At 49.4% G+C, this 19153-nt stretch overlaps 3 protein-coding genes across 3 annotated transcripts; 1 reads left to right on the top strand and 2 right to left on the bottom strand.

The window, feature by feature from the left end:
* Window positions 1-3082: 3082 nt before the first annotated feature.
* On the bottom strand, window positions 3083-4392 carry UCRPA7_1300 (putative cfem domain-containing protein; the record flags this gene model as incomplete). Its single annotated transcript, XM_007913883.1, has 3 exons — window positions 3083-3569; window positions 3621-4296; window positions 4389-4392. 3 exons carry the CDS (start codon window positions 4390-4392, stop codon window positions 3083-3085), a joined length of 1167 nt encoding a protein of 388 aa, XP_007912074.1.
* A 4054-nt stretch (window positions 4393-8446) lies between these two features.
* On the bottom strand, window positions 8447-10327 carry UCRPA7_1301 (putative sugar transporter protein; the record flags this gene model as incomplete). The annotated part of the gene is made up of 5 exons (XM_007913884.1): window positions 8447-8825; window positions 8904-9164; window positions 9369-10068; window positions 10158-10182; window positions 10241-10327. 5 exons carry the CDS (start codon window positions 10325-10327, stop codon window positions 8447-8449), a joined length of 1452 nt encoding a protein of 483 aa, XP_007912075.1.
* Window positions 10328-10989: 662 nt separating this feature from the next.
* On the top strand, window positions 10990-12435 carry UCRPA7_1302 (putative duf1479 domain protein; the record flags this gene model as incomplete). The annotated part of the gene is made up of 2 exons (XM_007913885.1): window positions 10990-11045; window positions 11112-12435. The coding sequence occupies 2 exons, from the start codon at window positions 10990-10992 to the stop codon at window positions 12433-12435; spliced, it is 1380 nt and encodes a 459-aa protein (XP_007912076.1).
* Between the last annotated feature and the right edge of the window lie 6718 nt (window positions 12436-19153).

The raw sequence follows: 19153 nt of genomic DNA on the forward strand, positions 1-19153 counted from the left end.
ACTTCAGTTATACATCAACAGATCTCCTCTCGGACCAAATTGTCCAGAACTTTACAGGAACAGCAGAAGGCGGGCCGAATTGGGTTGAATATCTGACAGGATGCGGCTTGGAGCCCGGCTTAACGTCGCCAACATCATGCAAACTTCAACTGTGGGACTTTGCTTTTGCTGGCGCTGATGTGTCCGAGGAGTTGTGAGTCGTACTGAACTGGCTGAAAAAGACAGTGCTGATCTGACACCCATAGTACTCCACTACATCATGACTATACCATTCCACTAGTCAACCAAACGCAGCAGTTTCTTACATATGGCCAGCCTGTATTCAAGCACAAGTTATGCGTGAAACCTTCAAAAACACTAGTTGCCATATGGATCGGCATCAACGATATAAACGATAGTGCGAAATACAATGTCTCGTTCCCTGATTTCTACAACTCGATTATCTCCGCCATCTTCTCTCAGTCTGTCAAACCCTTGTACGAAGCGGGCTACTACAACTTCCTTTTTGTCAACCTCCCACCTCTTGACAGGACGCCTAGCAACCAATTAAAGGCAGAACCGCTGCCGAACCGCACCATGATCGGATGGTGGGATGACACACTGGCACGATACAGCGAGGACTTCGCCTCGACGCATTCAGATGTTACTACCATGGTGTTTGATGCAAACACCTTCTTAAATAGCGTGCTGGATAATCCTAGGAAATATGGAATCACTAACACGACCAATTACTGCGCTGGCTATCTTCAGGCTGATGTCCTCACGGATTGGGAGAAATATGGCTGTCCTGTACCGTTAGATCAATATTTCTGGTTCAACAGTGGTCATATGTAAGTTTCCCTTCCTGAACTAATATTCTTCCTTCGATACTAAACATATTTAGGACAAGTCACGTTCATGGAATTCTGGCTCCGGAGATTGACAAATTTCTGAGGGGAAAGTCTGGTAAAGTTTAGATGGTCATGTTCATTCAGGTAATTTATGGTCAGTCTGTGCACCACCTCACGATTGTCTTACGTGTTCGTGAACTCAAACCCCACCACCTCCCATGACGAGCTGCGAGACAATCTTCCTCTAATATCTTTACCAACTTCATTATCAGCATAATAGATTACTCTATTGCTGAATTACCTAACCTGGCTCAGTCGTATCCCTTTATGTAAATTTCGGCGAGTTATTCCAGGCCCATGACTGAATTCCTGTGCTGGATGATGACCAAACTCTCGAAACCCAGCGGCTCCTCCCGGAAGTCTACTACTCTTGAAGATACCATCCATCTAGTCAAACCGATTCTCCGTCAAATCTGTTCTCATTCTGGGACCCCTGGGCTTGCAATCGGAATCTTCGATCGAAGTGGAAAAGTCCTTGATACCTACCATGGATACCGAGATATCAGCAGGGGACTACCTCCAGATGCAAACACTGTGTTCAACATTGGCTCCATGTCCAAAGGATTTACAGCACTAGCCATGGCCTGTCTTGTAGCTGACGGAAAGATTCATTGGGACGACCGAATCGATACCTATTTGTGTGATCTTCGATCAAATCGCAATGGGGAATACACCGTTCGAGACTTATTGAGCCATCGCACAGGCCTATCTAGATCAGACGCGCTTTTTGTTGGGTCAGATAACCAGCTTCTTCTTACCAAAGATCAAGGGACAGTTGTCTTTGAGTCTTTGAATGCAAGTCATCCACTACGTCAGGATTTTATCTACAACAACTTTGGATATCATGCGGCAGGATGCGTCATTGAGACTGTTTCATCTATGTCGTACGGCGACTTTCTCAGGCAGCGTATTTTCAAGCCTCTGGGCATGAATCGGACGTTCACCGAGCTCCCATCAATCTTGGACGAGAACATAGCCCAGGCATATATTCCCTACTACAACTTACAACTTCGTCAAGTCCCACCTCCGCGCATTGCTAACGACACTGTTGCATTCTCTGCGGGCGCTATCCGCAGTTGCCTGCACGATCTCATGATATTCTATGCCGCTCTTCTTCTCAAATTTAGACCCATCAACATAGGAACCATGCCAAACGATCTGAGTTTTCTCGTGAACGAGCTAAGTGCTATATTTGAGGCAACGATTCCACTTCATAATACAAGTTCACTCCGAGAGCAGTCATATGGCATGGGCTGGGCCCGTACCCAATTGCCTAATCATATGAGCGAACTCAGCGGCAATTCCGGTCTTCTAGACGCATATCCAACTTTGGGCGACACATCGAATGCCCCATTGATCTTGCATCATGGTGGCAACAACATTGGCTGTTCATCATCAGTGTACATCCTTCCAGAATCTGAGTGCGGTTTCATCGTCTTAGGCAATGCCCTAGGTCACTGTGATGCCACTGACTGGACCGCCCAGGCCTTGACCGAAGCGTATCTCTTTGCACACATCACAACTCCCTTCATCAAATATGTCAATGCATCAGCGAAGCAAGGACGCTCTGCGATGGAGCATGTACAGGCCAGACTGGATAAGGAAAAGCTACCTGGCAACCCCCCTGGCAGTCTGAAAGATTACACAGGAACATTCCTACACAAGTCTCGCCAGTTCTGCATTGTCGTTACTGTTGAAAAGAATAGAGACAGAGACGAATTGAGCATGTCACTTCAGGGCCGAGACGAGGAGATGTATAGGCTTCATTATTACCACGAACAGACATTCGTTTTCAATGAATCCTTTGACCAAGTGGTCAACCGTGGCCAATGGTGTAGGCCTTACTGGTTTTATAAGATCCAATTTCTTTGGAATAACATGAATGTTGATGCACTTCGCTGGCAGATAGATGATACCGAGACTCAGGATCAGGTATTTGAAAAGGTTCATTGAGAGTTTGGGTCTTGAAGCACCCTCCACTGATCTTGGCATTAACGATTATAGTAAACTATAAGATTATCAAAATCCTTGTTGACCAGATTGTCTCCTACAGAATCTTCTTGGTTGAGTAACTGATCTCTTATGGATATGGCTCTCAGTGTCATCCTGGTACCTTCGGTATTCCATGGGGAAAAAAAAACTCGTCAAATCGTGATCTAATAATCCAAATATTATATACATCGTGATTACGTCTATCCAGACACTTCGCTAGCACTACTCATAGCTTTACTCCCGGCCTTCCCGTACAGATCATTCATTTCCACCAGTCTCGCCTCGTCGTTCTCGCTCTCGCCGTACTGGACGTTGAACGACCGCTGATAATGGATGCCACCTCTGGCGCCAGGCCATTCCGGATTGCCATCGTTGCTTTCGTTTCGATCATGTCGTGACGTGACATGAGCCGATGTGTTGATGCTCTGCCCTAAGTTTCGACCTCTCGACTGCGCACTTCCGTACTGGTTGCGATAGTCGTACTGGCCGCCGCGCGTTGCCGAGCTTCCAAGAGTGGGAAATAGTCGTACAAGCATGAGACGGAGGGAGGGCATGCACGCGCAGATGATACCCACGTTGAGCTCCGTTGCGGACCAGAGGGATACATCAAAGTTGTCCCATGTTGGATTGAGCGAGTTTGCAAAGTGGACGAGGGACTGAAGCCGTAGGATACTGACGACAGTGACACTGTTTGCAATTAGTAAGATGTTCTGATGGCGATGGAGGTATTGAACTTACAATGTCCCGACACAGAACATCAATGCCACGCCGATTTTCTTCTTCCAGTGAAGATTTAGGGCAGGAAGCTGGGATAGGGGTATCGCTAACATCCACAGGTCTAAGGCAATACTGATGGCAGCGTTTGCCCATCCAATGGCATTGATGTTCAGGCAAGTTCCTTTGTGCGCGTGGTCCCAATTGGTCCAGTAAAAGCTGAGGGGAGAGCATTGTACAAACGCAACGATGACGAATGTTATTCCCCAGAGAACGACAATGGCTATCGTAATCCATAGGAACTTCCTCACTTTGGAGAACTGGAAGATGTTGAGGTAGAAGAATAGTAGGCTGAGCTTGAGGAGTGCGATATCGATGAAATACTGCACTTCCATGACGAAGAAGAATTTGACAAACACCGAGATCTGGTGGAATGGGAGCGTCCATATGTCCCTGCCCAGCCCATTGCCGATCGTGCCGACGACAAGAATAACCGTGCCAGGAATGCCAACTACGAGAGTGGCGAGGATGAACCAGTCATCCAGCTTCAGACCTGACTTGACGACGAAGAGCTTGAAAGCAAGACGCAAGACGACGACAACTGCGGAAATGACGCCCAATGCGATGCCGACGGTCTTGCAATATTGGCTCTTGTCACGAATTGGGGCGTCGCAAGCTGTTGCGGTGACGTTCTTCGAGACTGTGAAGAGATTAGAGACTTGATGAGACTGACCGCCACGTTCATGGAGTATTCTTACAGAGTGCCTCCCTGATCGTGCAACTCTGAGTAACGCATAGTGTTACTGTGTCGAGGAAAGGTACATCGGTACAAAGGCATGTCAAGTTGGTGGCCGAACATGAAGTTGTATTTAATCCTGCGGCGAGACAGGTTTGCTAGGGCATTGATCAGATCTTGTGTCAAGGACTTCGTGATATCGAAAGGCTTACTGCACACACTGGCAACTCGGCCAATGCCGATAAGCCAGAACTCGAATCCTGTGCGTAGGCTGCATGGAAGAACCCAAGAAAATAAACCAGCCACGCGAGTCGCGGATTCATGATCACAACTGCAGGCTCAAAGCACCCTTGCAGAGCATGCAGCTTCCACGAACACTGCTACTGCTGCTGGCCGGAGAACGGGATTGTCGTCCACCACCTCCGCAATCTGTGCCGGCGGCTTGCAGGATGGAATGGACTACAGGTGCAGGTTGAGGAGGAATCCAGGGGTTTGGGTCAAGTCAAGGGGCTGCCCACATGGTATATACGAGGGTCCGCCCGTAGGCCGCAGCCACCTCGAGGAGGGTGGAACCCCCCCTTGATTCAAGCTAGCGAGGACGGAGTGTCTCATCAGAAGCTTTCCCCAGAGTCGTGGTAAATTACAGCGTTCGACACACAGAGGAAATTGTCGAGTCAGGTGGGCCTTTGGGCTCTCGGACGGCTGAAGAGCCAATGATGCCCGGTGTTGTGCGCCTCTAGTGGCGGTCATAGTTTTTCTGGGATGCAAAGTTTACATAAAATACAGCGCGTCATCTCGCTGGCACCGGAGCAAAGACCAATATCAGACTGTCAGAGTCTGCTAGTCATCGTCTCCCTTCCTCCGGCCAGCCTCCGTTTTCTTGGAGGGAGGAAATTGGCAGTGATGATGATGATGATAATTATGCCGTTGCATGGGTTTTCAATCTATTGCCTCTGTTGCCCGATAATCGAGCCAATTGATCCCCCACATCACGGGCACTTGTCGGGGCCACCCCTTGCCTACGATTCACCTTACCAGGTAGGAATGTAGATCTCGTGGGAAATGGCCTGCTGGGCTGAATCATGTCTCCCTGTCAAGCATGTGCGGTGGCGCTGGCCCAGGCAGGCAAGGCAGGGCGGGCCAGCAGGGTTTGGTTAATCCTCGGGCAGATCACAAGGGCCCATGTTCTCAGCTCAGCGACCCCATGCATTAATATCGACAATCAGAGCCGCGTCGCATGTGAGTTTCACAAGGAAGAGGCCGCTTAAAACCGCGCAAACACTCGCTAATAGGACATTCATATGTACTGCCTGTCTGTTGTCCGGCCTGGAAATAGAAGTGCCGTGCACCGTCCAGCCGTTGCATTTACGGAATGCCAAGCTCCAGCTACTTGAGGCGATCGACCCCGATCCAGAGGGTATTTGCCGAAGGTGGAGCCTATTCCGCCGAATGCTGGTGATCTGGACAGGGGCATTCGTGACGCTACCAACGCACTCCAGCGTCTTGACGGTTTCCTCTCTCCACATTGTGGAAATCACTGTATTTCCCAAGCTGGCCGGACTCGACACCAAGATCAAACTTGGCAAGGAACAACCACGAGTGCTGATGCACCGGTTCCTCCACTGGGAAATCTCTTCGCCTAGTGCTTAGTGCAGTCTCGCAAGAAGTTCGGCGCTTTGTGGGCTACAAGAGGTTCCTGGCAAGCACTACTGGCATCTTCCATGCTCGCGCTCTCGTAATATTTATGCCATGTGGCTGACGTGAAGGTACTTTTACCTCTTACCCCCTGACACAACTTGCCCACCCTTCAGTGCTAGTGTCGCCTGTATAAGGCTTCGTGATGACTTGAATCGGCTTGCCGCATCCGAGATTTTAAAACTAGTGCAGATGCACCGGCGCAGTGACCAGGGAAGTTTCTACTAAAAGCATCCAGACGCAGCCAGCTTCTCTAGCCTCCTGGTCTAAAACGGGTGTGAATGGAGTAAAATAAAGTACGCAAGCAGCCCCTTCAAACGATGGTTTGTCAACCAGGCATTTGGAGATCAACCTCCTCTATAACGATGACGGGAGTGTTCTCGAATACCTTATGCCTTTACGGTCGATATCCGTTGTATATTTTGTTTAGTTCCGGCATCTCGATATCACTATGATGCCTATCTCTATGATCTTTTCAATGGTATGCATCCCAGACGATGTCTCTTTATACGTACGTCGAAGCCAATCAGTAATTAGATATGTTTTATGACTGGCTCCGTTCAATATTAAGAGATCTCGAATTACTGGAAGATTCTGAACATCCTCTAGAGTACCTTGAACTATTCGGCCATTGGTGGAACAAAAGCAATAGGGCACGAGAATGAATAATAACACGGCTATATCATATCTTGGCCACTTGAGAATGATTGCCTAAGAATTTTTGTTCTGGGAAAGCTCGAATATTATACATAGGAGAAAGTTTGGAATAGTGCATCGGACCTTGCTCAAGACTGCGTGTTATCTCTGCTAAGACAAACGTTACCTACTTATAGCATACTAAGTGCATATATCCCTGCATCATGAACACCCGAAAAAACCCCATGATTTAGATTTGGTCAAACGAGAATACCAAGGAGTAATTTTCGGAATAGGTATGAGCACCAGTCAATTAAGAGTGGGCATGGTCGAATGCTGAAGCTAAAATTTCGTTCCCCGTGTATAATCTAGAATAAGCCAAAATACGAGTGTCTTAGCTCAGGAATTTTCTGCTAGCCATGAGGCCCGACTAACTCAATTGGTTAGAGTGTCAGACTTTTATGATCCATAGAGATCTGAAGGTTCAGGGTTCGAGTCCCTGGCCGGGCGTCTTTTTGCATTTTTTTATTTTTTCCATCATGGATATGATCTTTACATGACTATTCTATTCGAATAATTCAAATGAGTATGCAATCCATTAATTGGACCTAGGTTGTGGTGGATTCCTGGTTCTCGTATGGCTGTATGTCTAGGACGGGAAAACATCGTTGTCTTCCGCGCATTCTAACACTATCTGTAGCATCGTCCAGCAACATCGAATCGTTCTACATAATTCCATAGCAGAATCAAGAAGAATTGTGTCTTTCTGAAATATCTTCGAAAGAGTTCAATATAATGTAGTTCGTCTTATTTGCCACCGTCCTGCAATCTCTCTGAACGAATGAAATATTACCAATTTCGAAGAATGTTGAGAACATTCTTTCCCCTATGAGCTATTGTAGCTTCAGGTACGGGTCATACAATACTAGAATACTCGGAGACGAGACTCAAGCGTATCAAAGTCCATTTCCGTCTTCAAGGGTGAGGTCTCGCCGCGCTAAGCTGTGCTAGCCCTAAGCTTCAGCAGACTTGGACTAAACTTGGACTGAGCTGTAAGAGTTAGCCCACTTTCAGAATCTCATACCCTCGCTCCCAACTTCGACAACTCCGGCTCATGCTCAACCGAAAAGCCAGGAATTCCTCAGAGCGATAGAACATATCAATTTGTGGGGGAGCGGACTTTAAGCGCCGCTGCATATTATAGTCGCGGGTTTAGCTTGGAAGCTAGGCACGGGGTAGCCTGAAGTCATGGAACATGGTGAGATTGGGTAGATGAGCTAATGAACAACGATTTTTGGAAGTCTATATGTCCTCAGGAAGGCATCTGAAGCGTGGTGATGGATCTCGACGGACACTCAGCTGTTTACCTACGAAATTATTGAGATTGGGTCCTTTGAACTAATAACGCGAGGTACCGTCAGGCTGGTATTGTTTCTGTAGAATGATTGGAGAAGTCGAGTGATAGAGCAGATAAGATCATGACCAAACACCTTCACAGAGCAAGGTTAGCTAACATTTACATAAGTACACCATTCAAGACTTTCAGGAAAATTCATTTGCAATAGGCTGTAGGCTCTTGAATACTATCTTATGGCGATTATTCCTATTAGCGTCTCGATAGGTGACTAGATTCTGAGGTATACGTCCTAAAGATAGATCTAGCGCCACTTGAGTGATGTCATTATATAGGTAAGCCGAAGCCGAGATCAGGTAGATCCTGACATAGGAATAGGACTATTGTAAAAACTTAGAAGTTTACCTGCGTTTCAATCAGTATCTCGACCTACTTCTTCTCCTTCACCTTCTGGCACTCTTCCAGCACTTCCACACCCTCGCTGGCAGGGAGATTATCCGGTCCGCTCATAATCTTATACGATCCAAAGCGCCAGACGCTAACGCGATTCTCGAACAGCACATCAAGTTCCTCCAAAGTCCGAGACGCGGTCTCGGGGAGCATGAACATACACCAAATAGTGGCTACGATGCTGACGGCGGCGTAGATGAAGCCGATGCGGGACTGGAGATTTCCATACCCCGTGTCCTGGATGTAAGGGCTGACAAAAGTGACGAGAACGGAAACGCAGAAGCCGGTGAAGGAACCCACAGTTATGGTCTTCTCCCTGAGTCGTAGTGTGGGCACTTCGGCTGTGACGATCCAGACGCTGATAGCGAGGAGGTGTCAGTGAGGTTTTCTTCATATCTAATGGAGGGTCGCTCAGGTTTCAGGCTGTACAACTTACCAGCTGCTCCAACCGACAGAAGAAAAAAACCACCACACGAACAGCATCCCCAACGCACCGTCCATACCGCCCTTCTGGCTAGCTAGGTCAGAGCCAGTAATTCCAGCGACAACAAACATGCTCACGGCCATCATGAATGAAGAGAAGGCCATGATCCATCGCCTGCCGAGCAAATCGGGGAAGTAGAAGGCGAAGAAGCACGCTATCGTCATTGTAAGCACGAGCAGCACAGTAATGGTGTACTCGTTCTTGACGCCCATGCTACGAAGGAATAGGACAGCGTAACTGCTCATGAAAGAGTTGCCCTGGGCCTGTTGCAGACATTGTACGCCGGAAACGATGAGAGTCCGGCGCAGGTTTGCTCCCCTATGTCGCAAGAGACAAGATCAGAATAGAGTTCAGGCAGCAGTAGGAGGTCAAGTGCGCTTAACGAGACTGGGGAATTTGAAGAGGATGGTGGAATACCTAAAACACTCCAGCCAACTGCCTTCATGGTGCGCATCCATGCTCTCGACAGCCGCACATAGTGCATTCTGTTCCTGTTGGCATGACTCGGCATCGCCCTTACGCAGCATGAGAAGCACCTTGAGCACCTCACTATCGCGACCCTGTCTGGCAAGCCAACGAGGTGACTCCGGCACGAAGAAGGACCCAAGGCCCAGTACAAGCGGCACGATAAACTGCAATATGATCACTGTTCGATATGCCCACTGGTCCGTTCGTTCGTGCATGCCCCAGTTGGCCGTGTTGACAAGTACCGCCCCGACGGCCAAGGAAAACTGGTAAAAGTTGACGAGAGTGCCGCGGACCGCGGGCGGCGCGCACTCGGCCTGGTAAGCGGGGACGAGGTTGGCTAGGATGCCGAGGGCGATCGAGTTGACGGTCCGGCCGACGACCACCTGCCAGTATGATGACACAGCCGTGGCCTGAATGATGATGGCGGCGAGGGACAGAACGGTTGACACCTGAAAGGTCCGCACGCGGCCCAGCTTGCCACCAACCAAGCCGGCTATGAGAGCGCCAAAGGCGAGCCCGGCAATGGGCAAGCCACTGCCGGCGGACTGCCAGCTCGAGGGAATGATGTATTCCCCTTGCTTGCTGTCAAAGACGCCAAAGTCATTGGCGAATTGGCTCATTCCGAGCACGCCTGACCAGTAGTTGTAGTCTGCGATGTCAAACGTCAGACATCTGCGCAAGAGTTGGGCGAACTGTCTGCTCGGCCCGATTCTGTTCGAGGTCTATGACCTTACGTACCAATGCCAAAGGACAAGCCTCCCATCTAAATTGATTTATTAGCTGGGTGGTGCACAAGGCCTCTTAAATCCTGGCTGTCTTACCGACGCGTATGCAGAGACGGCGAGCATAGTGCCCGTCATCTCCGTGAACAAAGCCGTGTAGGGCACTTTGATCATAGAAGACGTCATACTGGCTCGGGATTTCCTGCTGAAGGCTTGGTAAGGTTCACAGAGATGGTTGGATGGTCACAAGATGGCTATGAGGTACAACTAGGTTCCGTCATTGTGGTGTGAACCTACATTTATACAGATATAGAGACAATATGCACTCCTCTCAGGTAACTTATCAACAGAGTGAAGGAATACATGTAGATAGATACCGGAAGCAAACTTCCCGCCATCCTTGTAACGATGTCTTAGATCCTAGCCAATACACTCGTTTACATTACGGAGGCGATTGGTGATTCCCTTTTGACCTACTTCAGCTGAATATGATTGGAAGTGATGCCCGCATTTCTTACTACAAACATTCGGGCCCCCTTCCGAACCTCACTCCCCAGCGGCGAACAGCCGGATTAGGACATAGTCTACCCCGTAATACGTTGTATGCCCGCGGCCAACTTGCATAGGACCCACCCACCATTTGGGAGATCGGGTGACACCGAAACGGCCTACGGACTGTATGGACCATGTGTTCTCGATGAGATGGCATACACATAAAAGAGCAGATATTTTGAGCAAGAAGTGATAGATGGTTTGAGAGCCGTGTCTTGCCTGGAGCTAAACTAGCCAAAGTCACTATTATCTTCTCGCTATCATTATCTCCGGCATCGTCCCCTGCTCGAGGCACAATGGCGCCATCTGTTACTACTACTCAGATCCTGAAGTTTGCAGAGCCCCAACCTAAGTGAGCTCCTTGCCATCTTGTCCTCTACGTGATATGAATGCTCTCGAGGGCTGACTGAGAATTTAGGGCTCCGCTGCTTGACCAGCGCTTCGCAACATTGAAAAAGCAGCTGGTAAAGGCAGAAAATAAGCTGAAAGTAATCGAGTCATATGAGCGTCTCTTAAGAGTACTCAAGGACGAGGTTGCTTTCATCGAAAAGACCGGCCCCAAATCCATACCCGAGATTGACTTTGGAGTTATCCACCAGAATGGTGGCGAGCTGCCTCCTGACTTCATCAAACATGTGCACGAGCGCGGGTGCGTCATCTTGCGTAACGTCATTCCGGAGGAACAGGCCGTGGCATGGGAGACTGAGCTCAAGGAATACACCCGCCGACACCCTGAAGTTGGGGGTTACCCGAAACACAAACCCGCTTCTTGGAGTACCTGGTGGACGCGGCCGCAGGTCCAGATTCGTAGCCACCCGGCGGTACTAGAAGCAATGCAGACAGTATCCAGGCTATGGCATGTCACCGATGAGAATACTCCTATCGACCTAGACAGCCAGGTCGTGTACCCAGATCGTATGCGGATCCGGTATCCTAGCAAGGAGGGTGAATACACGCTACCTGCCCATCTGGACAGCGGCAGCATAGAACGATGGGAGGATCCTGTTAACCGCTCTAATTTCCAGGCCATCTTTGACGGCAACTGGCAAGACTGGGATGGCTGGGAGGCTGATAATAGAGTTAATGCCAAGAGTGACCTCTACCAAACCGGCACGCAGTGTAGCTGCTGGCGAAGTCTCCAGGGTTGGCTGTCTCTGTCGCACACAGGAACAGGAGAGGGCACCTTGCGACTGCTCCCCAGCCTCAAGGCCAGCATGGCATACATGATGTTGCGACCACTCTTCCTCAACGGTACCTTTGACGACTCGCAGCCCACGTTCCCGGGTGCTGTGCCGGGGCTTAACCAGTTCAAGCCCACCCACGAGTTCTACCCTGACCTTGGGCTCGACCGTGCTATTGTGGGTATTCCGCCGGTTAGACCCGGCGACTTCGCCTTTTGGCATTGCGATCTGGTTCACATGGTTGACAGTGAACACCCCGGTGAGCGCGACTCCAGTGTTGTTTACTATGCCTGTGCGCCTTTGACGCCGTACAATCTTGACTCGCTGCTGTCAACGCGGGCCTCTTTTGAGAAGGTTGATGTGCCAATAGACTTCTCGACTTTTGAAGATGCCCACCAGCGCGAGTTCGAGCATGAAGATCACGGGGCCCGGAAGGAGAACATCCTCTGTGATGCAGGCCTCCGCGCTATGGGCTATCTGAAATTTGACGAGTATGAAGAGGGATTAACAGCTGGCCAAAGAAACATGAGGAAGATGGCGAATGAGAAGCTCGGCTTGTGATCAAATAGTGGCTATGTCGAAGACTAGCTGATCTTGATTGTATGCATGCATGACTGTACACCAAGGGTTGTTAATTCTTTTCTCTTCATTCGGTGGCAATTTGACAGGAGATATATCATGCCTCTTTTGAGATTTTTTTCACGCAAAACAAGACACCGATCCTCAAATAATTTCAGACAGGGCCTTGACAGTACCCGCTTCTCTTAACCTTCTTTGGCCATCACACATCATCTTGTAGGCACTGTTCGATAACAAAATCAAGTCCTTTGAGCGGCAATTGAACAAAGTCATTGCTTCCCATCTCGCCAGCACTTCTAGTTTCTATATCCCTCAAGGTATCTCGAAACTCCAGCAGAAGCCCGTGCCTATCACGAAGGGAAACATCGTCTATACTTGACCCTAGCATTGCAACAAGCAACGAGCCAACCATTGCCAGACTACCTTTGGTGTAGATAAGCCACAAGCCTTGAGGTAACGTTTTCCGGATCGATGATAACATAGGAAGGAAGTCGGAGCGGATAGTATCTAGGATGCGATCTGTCATAAGTTTTTGTGCCTCCGAGTTGGGCTCTTTCCTGGCCGCACCATACACAGCACGGCAAACGGACAGGCAGACAGTGCAAGCCCCTAAGTGATTGACGTACTCATGGGGAAAGCATGTTTTCAATGGCACACAGTCGCTTTGAGACCACTGCTCAAGCCTTTTGAAAATGACATCTGCTCGATTGGTCGCATCACTGGGCAGCATCGCGTGATATCCAGACCGGATGCTGTAGAAAGAATGTAGGACATCGCGAAGTATGACAGTGAGCTCGCAGAGGGCAATGAATGATTTTGCTGAGGATAATTTCGTGTTATCCAGATTGTCGAGCCCGAAGGAAATATCCTCGATCGTCAAAGGCCGGACGTTCCAGTAGTCTTGTGAAATATGTGGCGGTCTCCCTAGCCAGTGGGACATCCATATATCGTGAACAAAGACGGCCCACCACACGATTCGGCGTTGAGAACATTCCTCGGCCGAGATGTTCCAGTCTGTAGGATCGACATGCAAGGCAATGTCCTGTGCCATCCCCACTGTCATCGTAATGAAACCCCAGATGCCACTAAAGCTGGGCTCATTCTTGGGCGCGGGAAGCTGCATGAACAGCAGTGCCGCTTGCAATACCGCTAGATTAGGCGTTCTACACTCGCTAGTGAGACTAGAATATACCTGCTGCCGGAGATTTTGTGGGAAAGGAGGCTCTAGGTGTTGGGCAGCAAGTGGTGATACGTTCCAGAAGGCGGCTCCATGCATGTACACAACGGCAACTAGGGAGCTAGGAAGGTGACCAGCTCTGCGCTTGGTTTCAAAGAAAGTATGGGAGCCGAGTATTGGATAGGATGGATGAACGTATTTGTAATATAGCCGGATAAGTTCCTCGTGGTACGGCCAGCACAACTCTTCGAGCTCGGAAGAGTACATATTCGAATGGCAATCTAATCGTCCATTGGGCACGACGGCGAGATATGATGGTGTCGCCAGCTGGCCAACCTTCCAGACGACCAATTGGCTGTTGCCCAAGCAGTCTGACTCCTGCCAGAGGTTTAACAGGGGGTCAAGGCTTGGGAGCATTTGGTTCCCGCTTGATCCTGCGTACAGAAAAGTCCGGGTTGGATCTATGGTAGATCCGCTTGGCTTGTACTTGGTGGCGGAAGATTGCAAAGGCGCAGCCGTCGAACTTGATCTTTCCGAGGAAGATTTTTGATAGTGACGAGGTGCATTCCGTGTCCTTGAGCTCGACGCAGAGCCCTTCGGCTTGCGCGACGGTGGAGGGGCCAGAAACGTGCATGTCGTCTGGCGATGGGTGCACAGTGAACATGCTGTCTCTCCGCTGTTCCTGATACATGCAACTCTTCGTCTTCTGCATGCATCGCATCTAGGCTCCATTTGTCAGTATCTCCTGAAACTCCGACCACCGGAGACATACATCGGTCGCATGAATCAGAGTGGTTTTCTTACGGCTTAATGGTTCTTGAGCGGTATGGCCGCGGATTCCCATCCAAACTGACGTGGAGCATCACAGGCTATTGCTGGCTGGCTTTGGATGTTTCTCCACCGCTCACGAGAGTTGTATGAGATCCAGTCGCCCACTTGAAGACTTCGGCTTCTCTAGAGGATGGTTAGGATATGGATTGCTTATCGCTGCGAATCATGCTAGATAGAGTATGGTAGGATAATCCTAGATCGGGGTCGGCGGAGCGCGCCGCGATGAAACCCCCCGCGCGGCATTGCGGGCATAATAATACGGAGGGCAGGACTCACCTAATTTAATCAGAGCACATTAGCTTTGCTCTTCGATTGCCTCCTTCATGAGATGATATAACGGGCACTTACGGCGCCGCTCCGTCTCAGATCTCAAGCGCTCCACCATGATAGAGCAAAGGTCACGCGTGCCAACCTAATTATTTAGTTTCATGGCAACTAATGAAGCTTGTCGATGTGCTGACAAAGTTAGTTATCCATCTCTACTCTGTGACTCTACAGAGCATGCTAATAGCGCAAACTAGACCCTACATTCTAGGTAGTGGACTATACATTCACGGCTTGCTTACAGACTAGCTATTAAGGGATCGTGATTTAGGAACCGAGGTCTAGAATAAGACCTAAAAAAGGCTCCTAGTTGGGGTTATCATAATCATCATAGATTTTAGACACAGTGATATAAAAGGTCTCAGAGCTTGAGGGCCTGAAAATCGGATCAATAACCTATTCTAGTACTACTCAGGAAAAGCGTGAACAGGATCTGGTGCAGGTGAAGCAACTCTGACGAGGACTGATCAATGACTGAGCCAAAGTTGAGCCGAGTAGCGCAAGGCCCTAAAAGCGGCCAGTCCTACTGACAAAGAAGTCGCTTGAGTTTCGTCTCAGAATAACATTTCAATTATAACCATCCCAATCCCAAGCTGAGCGTCAGCGCGACAACTGGAGTGGCCAGCAGCAGGCTCCAGATTCCTCGGATTGGCGCTCACCAGGCTAACGTGAGCACAACCACAACCATTATGAGACAGCGCAATAATTTGGTGGAGCAACGCCGAGGCACACATCAATGATGTTGCTGGCAAATAGAGCGTGGCTCTCGATGCAGCTGACCAGCTGTCAGCACTGGAAGTAGGCTATGTGTATATGTATGCTTGAGAACCAGCCATCCGAAGTCCGAATCGTGTCAGGTTAGCCAGCACAGCACCTCTGGCAGATCGGTTCCAAAGTGAGGCAGTGTTGAAGTCAGATTGGGGATGGGTATATATAATGTGAGGTGGCCGCCACCTTGGTACCGGTAAGAAACATTCTTCTGGAATGGTTTGGTACACTGCTGTAGCAATTGCAAGATGAGACTCACTGATTTTCTCGTCTTCGGCGCACTGGGAGCGCCCATCCTGGGTCTCCCGACTACTGATAGTCTGTCGAAGAGAATGGTTAAAGACCCGTACAAGGATTGCATTGAGTATCCTCTGAACCCGAGCTGTCCCCAGATCGGTACTCGAGCTGTTGTCACGTCTATCCAGGTAAGCACATTAGACTGCCGACTACTATCTCCTCGTTCAGCAACGGTCTATAACAATATGACAGGAAATCTCAGAGGATGTGAAGGTTAAGACCCGCGATGTGGAAGTCGTTGCGAAGGCATTACCGTGTAAGCCATTACCTGAGGGAGGTTGCGGTCCGCCGGGGAAGTCGTCGATATCTACTCCATGAATATGTTAGCTATCCGTGTATTCGAGTATTCGACGAGTTTCGGGGACATCCTGGCGAGTCAAGTCTCGAATTGCAACAGAATTGAACCAGAAAAAGAAAAAGAAAGAACGAAATTTGACATGGCCATATGCTTTGCCTCTCCTAATTTTGCAAGCGGCCGTTTCTCTAGAGATGCTTCGAATATCTGCGTCAGCATGTTTCAAGAGGCTATTGAGATCTATGTTTTTACTAGGAGGAATGACATGTGATCAACCAAGTATTTGAGCCCCATCACTCATGCATGGGCGTTCCAAGAGTGGTCGCTTTGAATACGAATGCAAAATATAATCGCATAGAGGCGCAAATTGGCTTGTCTTAACGGATAGGATTGATGATCGCGCTCTTACTATGACTGAGAATAACGATATCTGTCTACAAAATTGTAAGACAGATGTCGCTGCATGATATGAGATCTAATTAGTGCCTATTGTATGGAGACGGAATTGGCGAGTGGGTGCTCTTGGCTTTATACCGACTGTATGTCCTACGCAGTACCTCACCTGCCGCACCCCCACATCGGCCTCAGCACTGTAGTGTATCTTGCGCCAGCTCAGTCTTTTCAAGTGAAATCATTACACGCCATTTTCGCCCAGCAAGACTCACCGGGCGTCAATAAAGTTGATGTGACGTCTAAATGCCTTGCTAGATCAGAGAAAAAGACAACGCAGCTATCCAAGGCTAAAATTTCTCCGTGTGTCTCGGGAAGCAACATGGAAGGCGTTCTTGACCTAATTTCCTCCCGACCTTTCCATTCCTGCGGTGGCTACCCGTGTTGGTGCGAATGATGCCATGGCACACATATAACCCTGCTCATGCCACCTCGTCCCTTGAGAATGGCTGAGCGAGATGTCTAGCGAGCGCCATCGACATCACAGGCCGTGCAGCGGGCGCTTTCAAGCGATTTTGTGTCGTTGAGACAACACGGTCCAAAAGAGCCACTCTCGCCACGCCACAAGGACAAACTTCCGGCCGAGAGGCTGATCATTCTGCGGTTTAAATCCGTCGCTTGACATTGGCGAATGCGAGACCCTGCAGCCGACTATGCCCCTAGTCGTTTAGCTGGCTTGGCCTCTCCTACCCTCGCTACCCTAACCATCCCAGAGAACAATGTTCCTCGGGATGTTTTGTCAGTCGTCGTCATCGCTGTCTCCTCGCTTGATAGACGCATGTCTTCGGAGACTCGAACCAGAGAGGGTTGTACGGCCGTCCGTGTAGCACAAAATGAGAGAGAGAGAGAGAGAGGAGGAGAGAGGGTGCGGAAGTCCAGAAGCCCGAATGCGCCGCATTTCGCGAGTTTGACAGCCACGGAAGGTGCCAAGCTGCTGGCGCGGCGCCTTCTCGCTTGTTATTGCTTCCCCAGCTCCATCGTAGCTGCCCGTTGTGGGTTGCTGCGCCTAATGCATTTAAGAGGCGCAGTTGCCCTTGTTGAAGAAGCCGTTGTCCCTCTATAGGTATATCTCATCATCTATTTCCTGAAAAGCTACACCTCTCCTACAATTCGCTTTGAAGGTGATCGGTTTTTTTGGGGGCATGCTGAAGCCGGCTTGGTCCACGAAGTACCTGCTAACTGTTATTTCCCCTTCTCTGTGTATGTCTACTCCAACAAGTTGAAAAGCAACAACTCGGCGGTCAACCTCAGAGGTGATAAGCGTGCTGTGCAGGTCGTCCTGCCCTTCAGACTTGCTGAGCAAACGGTTGAGGGAATTGCAGACCCCCGCACTGGAGCTGCACTGCATATTTGCCTCGCATTCGGTTACTGTGGGAGGTGAAAGGAATGGTTGGAGGTGTGTGACGACAGCACAAATCATTCGATATCGCAGGCACCGAAGCATCCTTCATCAACAATCGGCATAACATCGGCAGAGCCCCAACTTCCACTCATTGCTGGATTACATCGACCTCACTTTGTGAAACACTCGACCTTCCTCCCTTGGTGATCACACAAACAAGCCTTTCTATTGCTTGTTTTGTTACAAATTTTTTGTCCCTCCTTACACAGCATCATCCATCATTTATCAAAGCTCGCTCGCAAACACCACCAATATGGGATCCACATTCTCCCCGGCACCGAGTCTGCCGGCCCAAAGAACTTCAAAGGACGAGGTGAAAGATCATGATGAGGCTGTTCGGTGCCTTTTTGAAGGAGCATACAAAGAGTGGCCGAATGAAGCTGGAGTAAATATTTTCCCCTCATTCCTCCTGCCTTCCTTGCTTATATCTCGTTTGGCAATATAAATCACATTTCGTACGAGCATTGTTTACTAACGATTAAGTAGTTTGATGGCCTGGAGGAGCATCGTGGTCCGCTAGAGGCCACGGTGACCGGTACCATTCCTTCCTGGGCTGCTGGCAGTCTTTACCGCACAGGTCCTGGTCAGTGTACAGTCAAAGATACCCGCTACGGCAAAGATGGAATCTACTACATCTCGCACTGGTTTGATGGCTTGGCACATACACATCGATTCGATATCGTTCCTTCACAAGAAGGTGAATATGCCAGCGGCCAGCCCGAAGTCAAAGTTATGTACTCGTCGAGAAGGCAGAGTGAGGAGCTCGCCAAGTATATTCAAAAGAAGGGTGCTGGCAGGCTCTACACATTCGGACAAAAGGCAGATCCATGTGTCGGCCTCTACTCCAAGTTTATGAGCGTGTGGAAGAATGGAGATATTAGTAGAGATCGACAGCGACTTGAAAACGTCTCTGTTACCGTCCAAACCCCTATTCCAGGCCTGCCGGGTCATACAAATTCGATCAATAGAGACACCAAGGCACCGAACATCAGCGGGCACCGTGCGAACTCGGTGTGGCTGGCCACTGACACCTGTTCACTGAGGCAGCTGGATGCTTCTACGCTCGAGCCTGTTGGCTTCGAAACTCAAGTGGTACTGCATCCAGAGTTGACCGGACCGCTCTCAAGTGCACATTCGCATCGTGATCCAGTCACTG

Source organism: Phaeoacremonium minimum, assembly GCF_000392275.1.
Source record: "Phaeoacremonium minimum UCRPA7 unplaced genomic scaffold PA7_03_scaffold_82, whole genome shotgun sequence".
NCBI classification, from domain to species: domain Eukaryota; kingdom Fungi; phylum Ascomycota; class Sordariomycetes; order Togniniales; family Togniniaceae; genus Phaeoacremonium; species Phaeoacremonium minimum.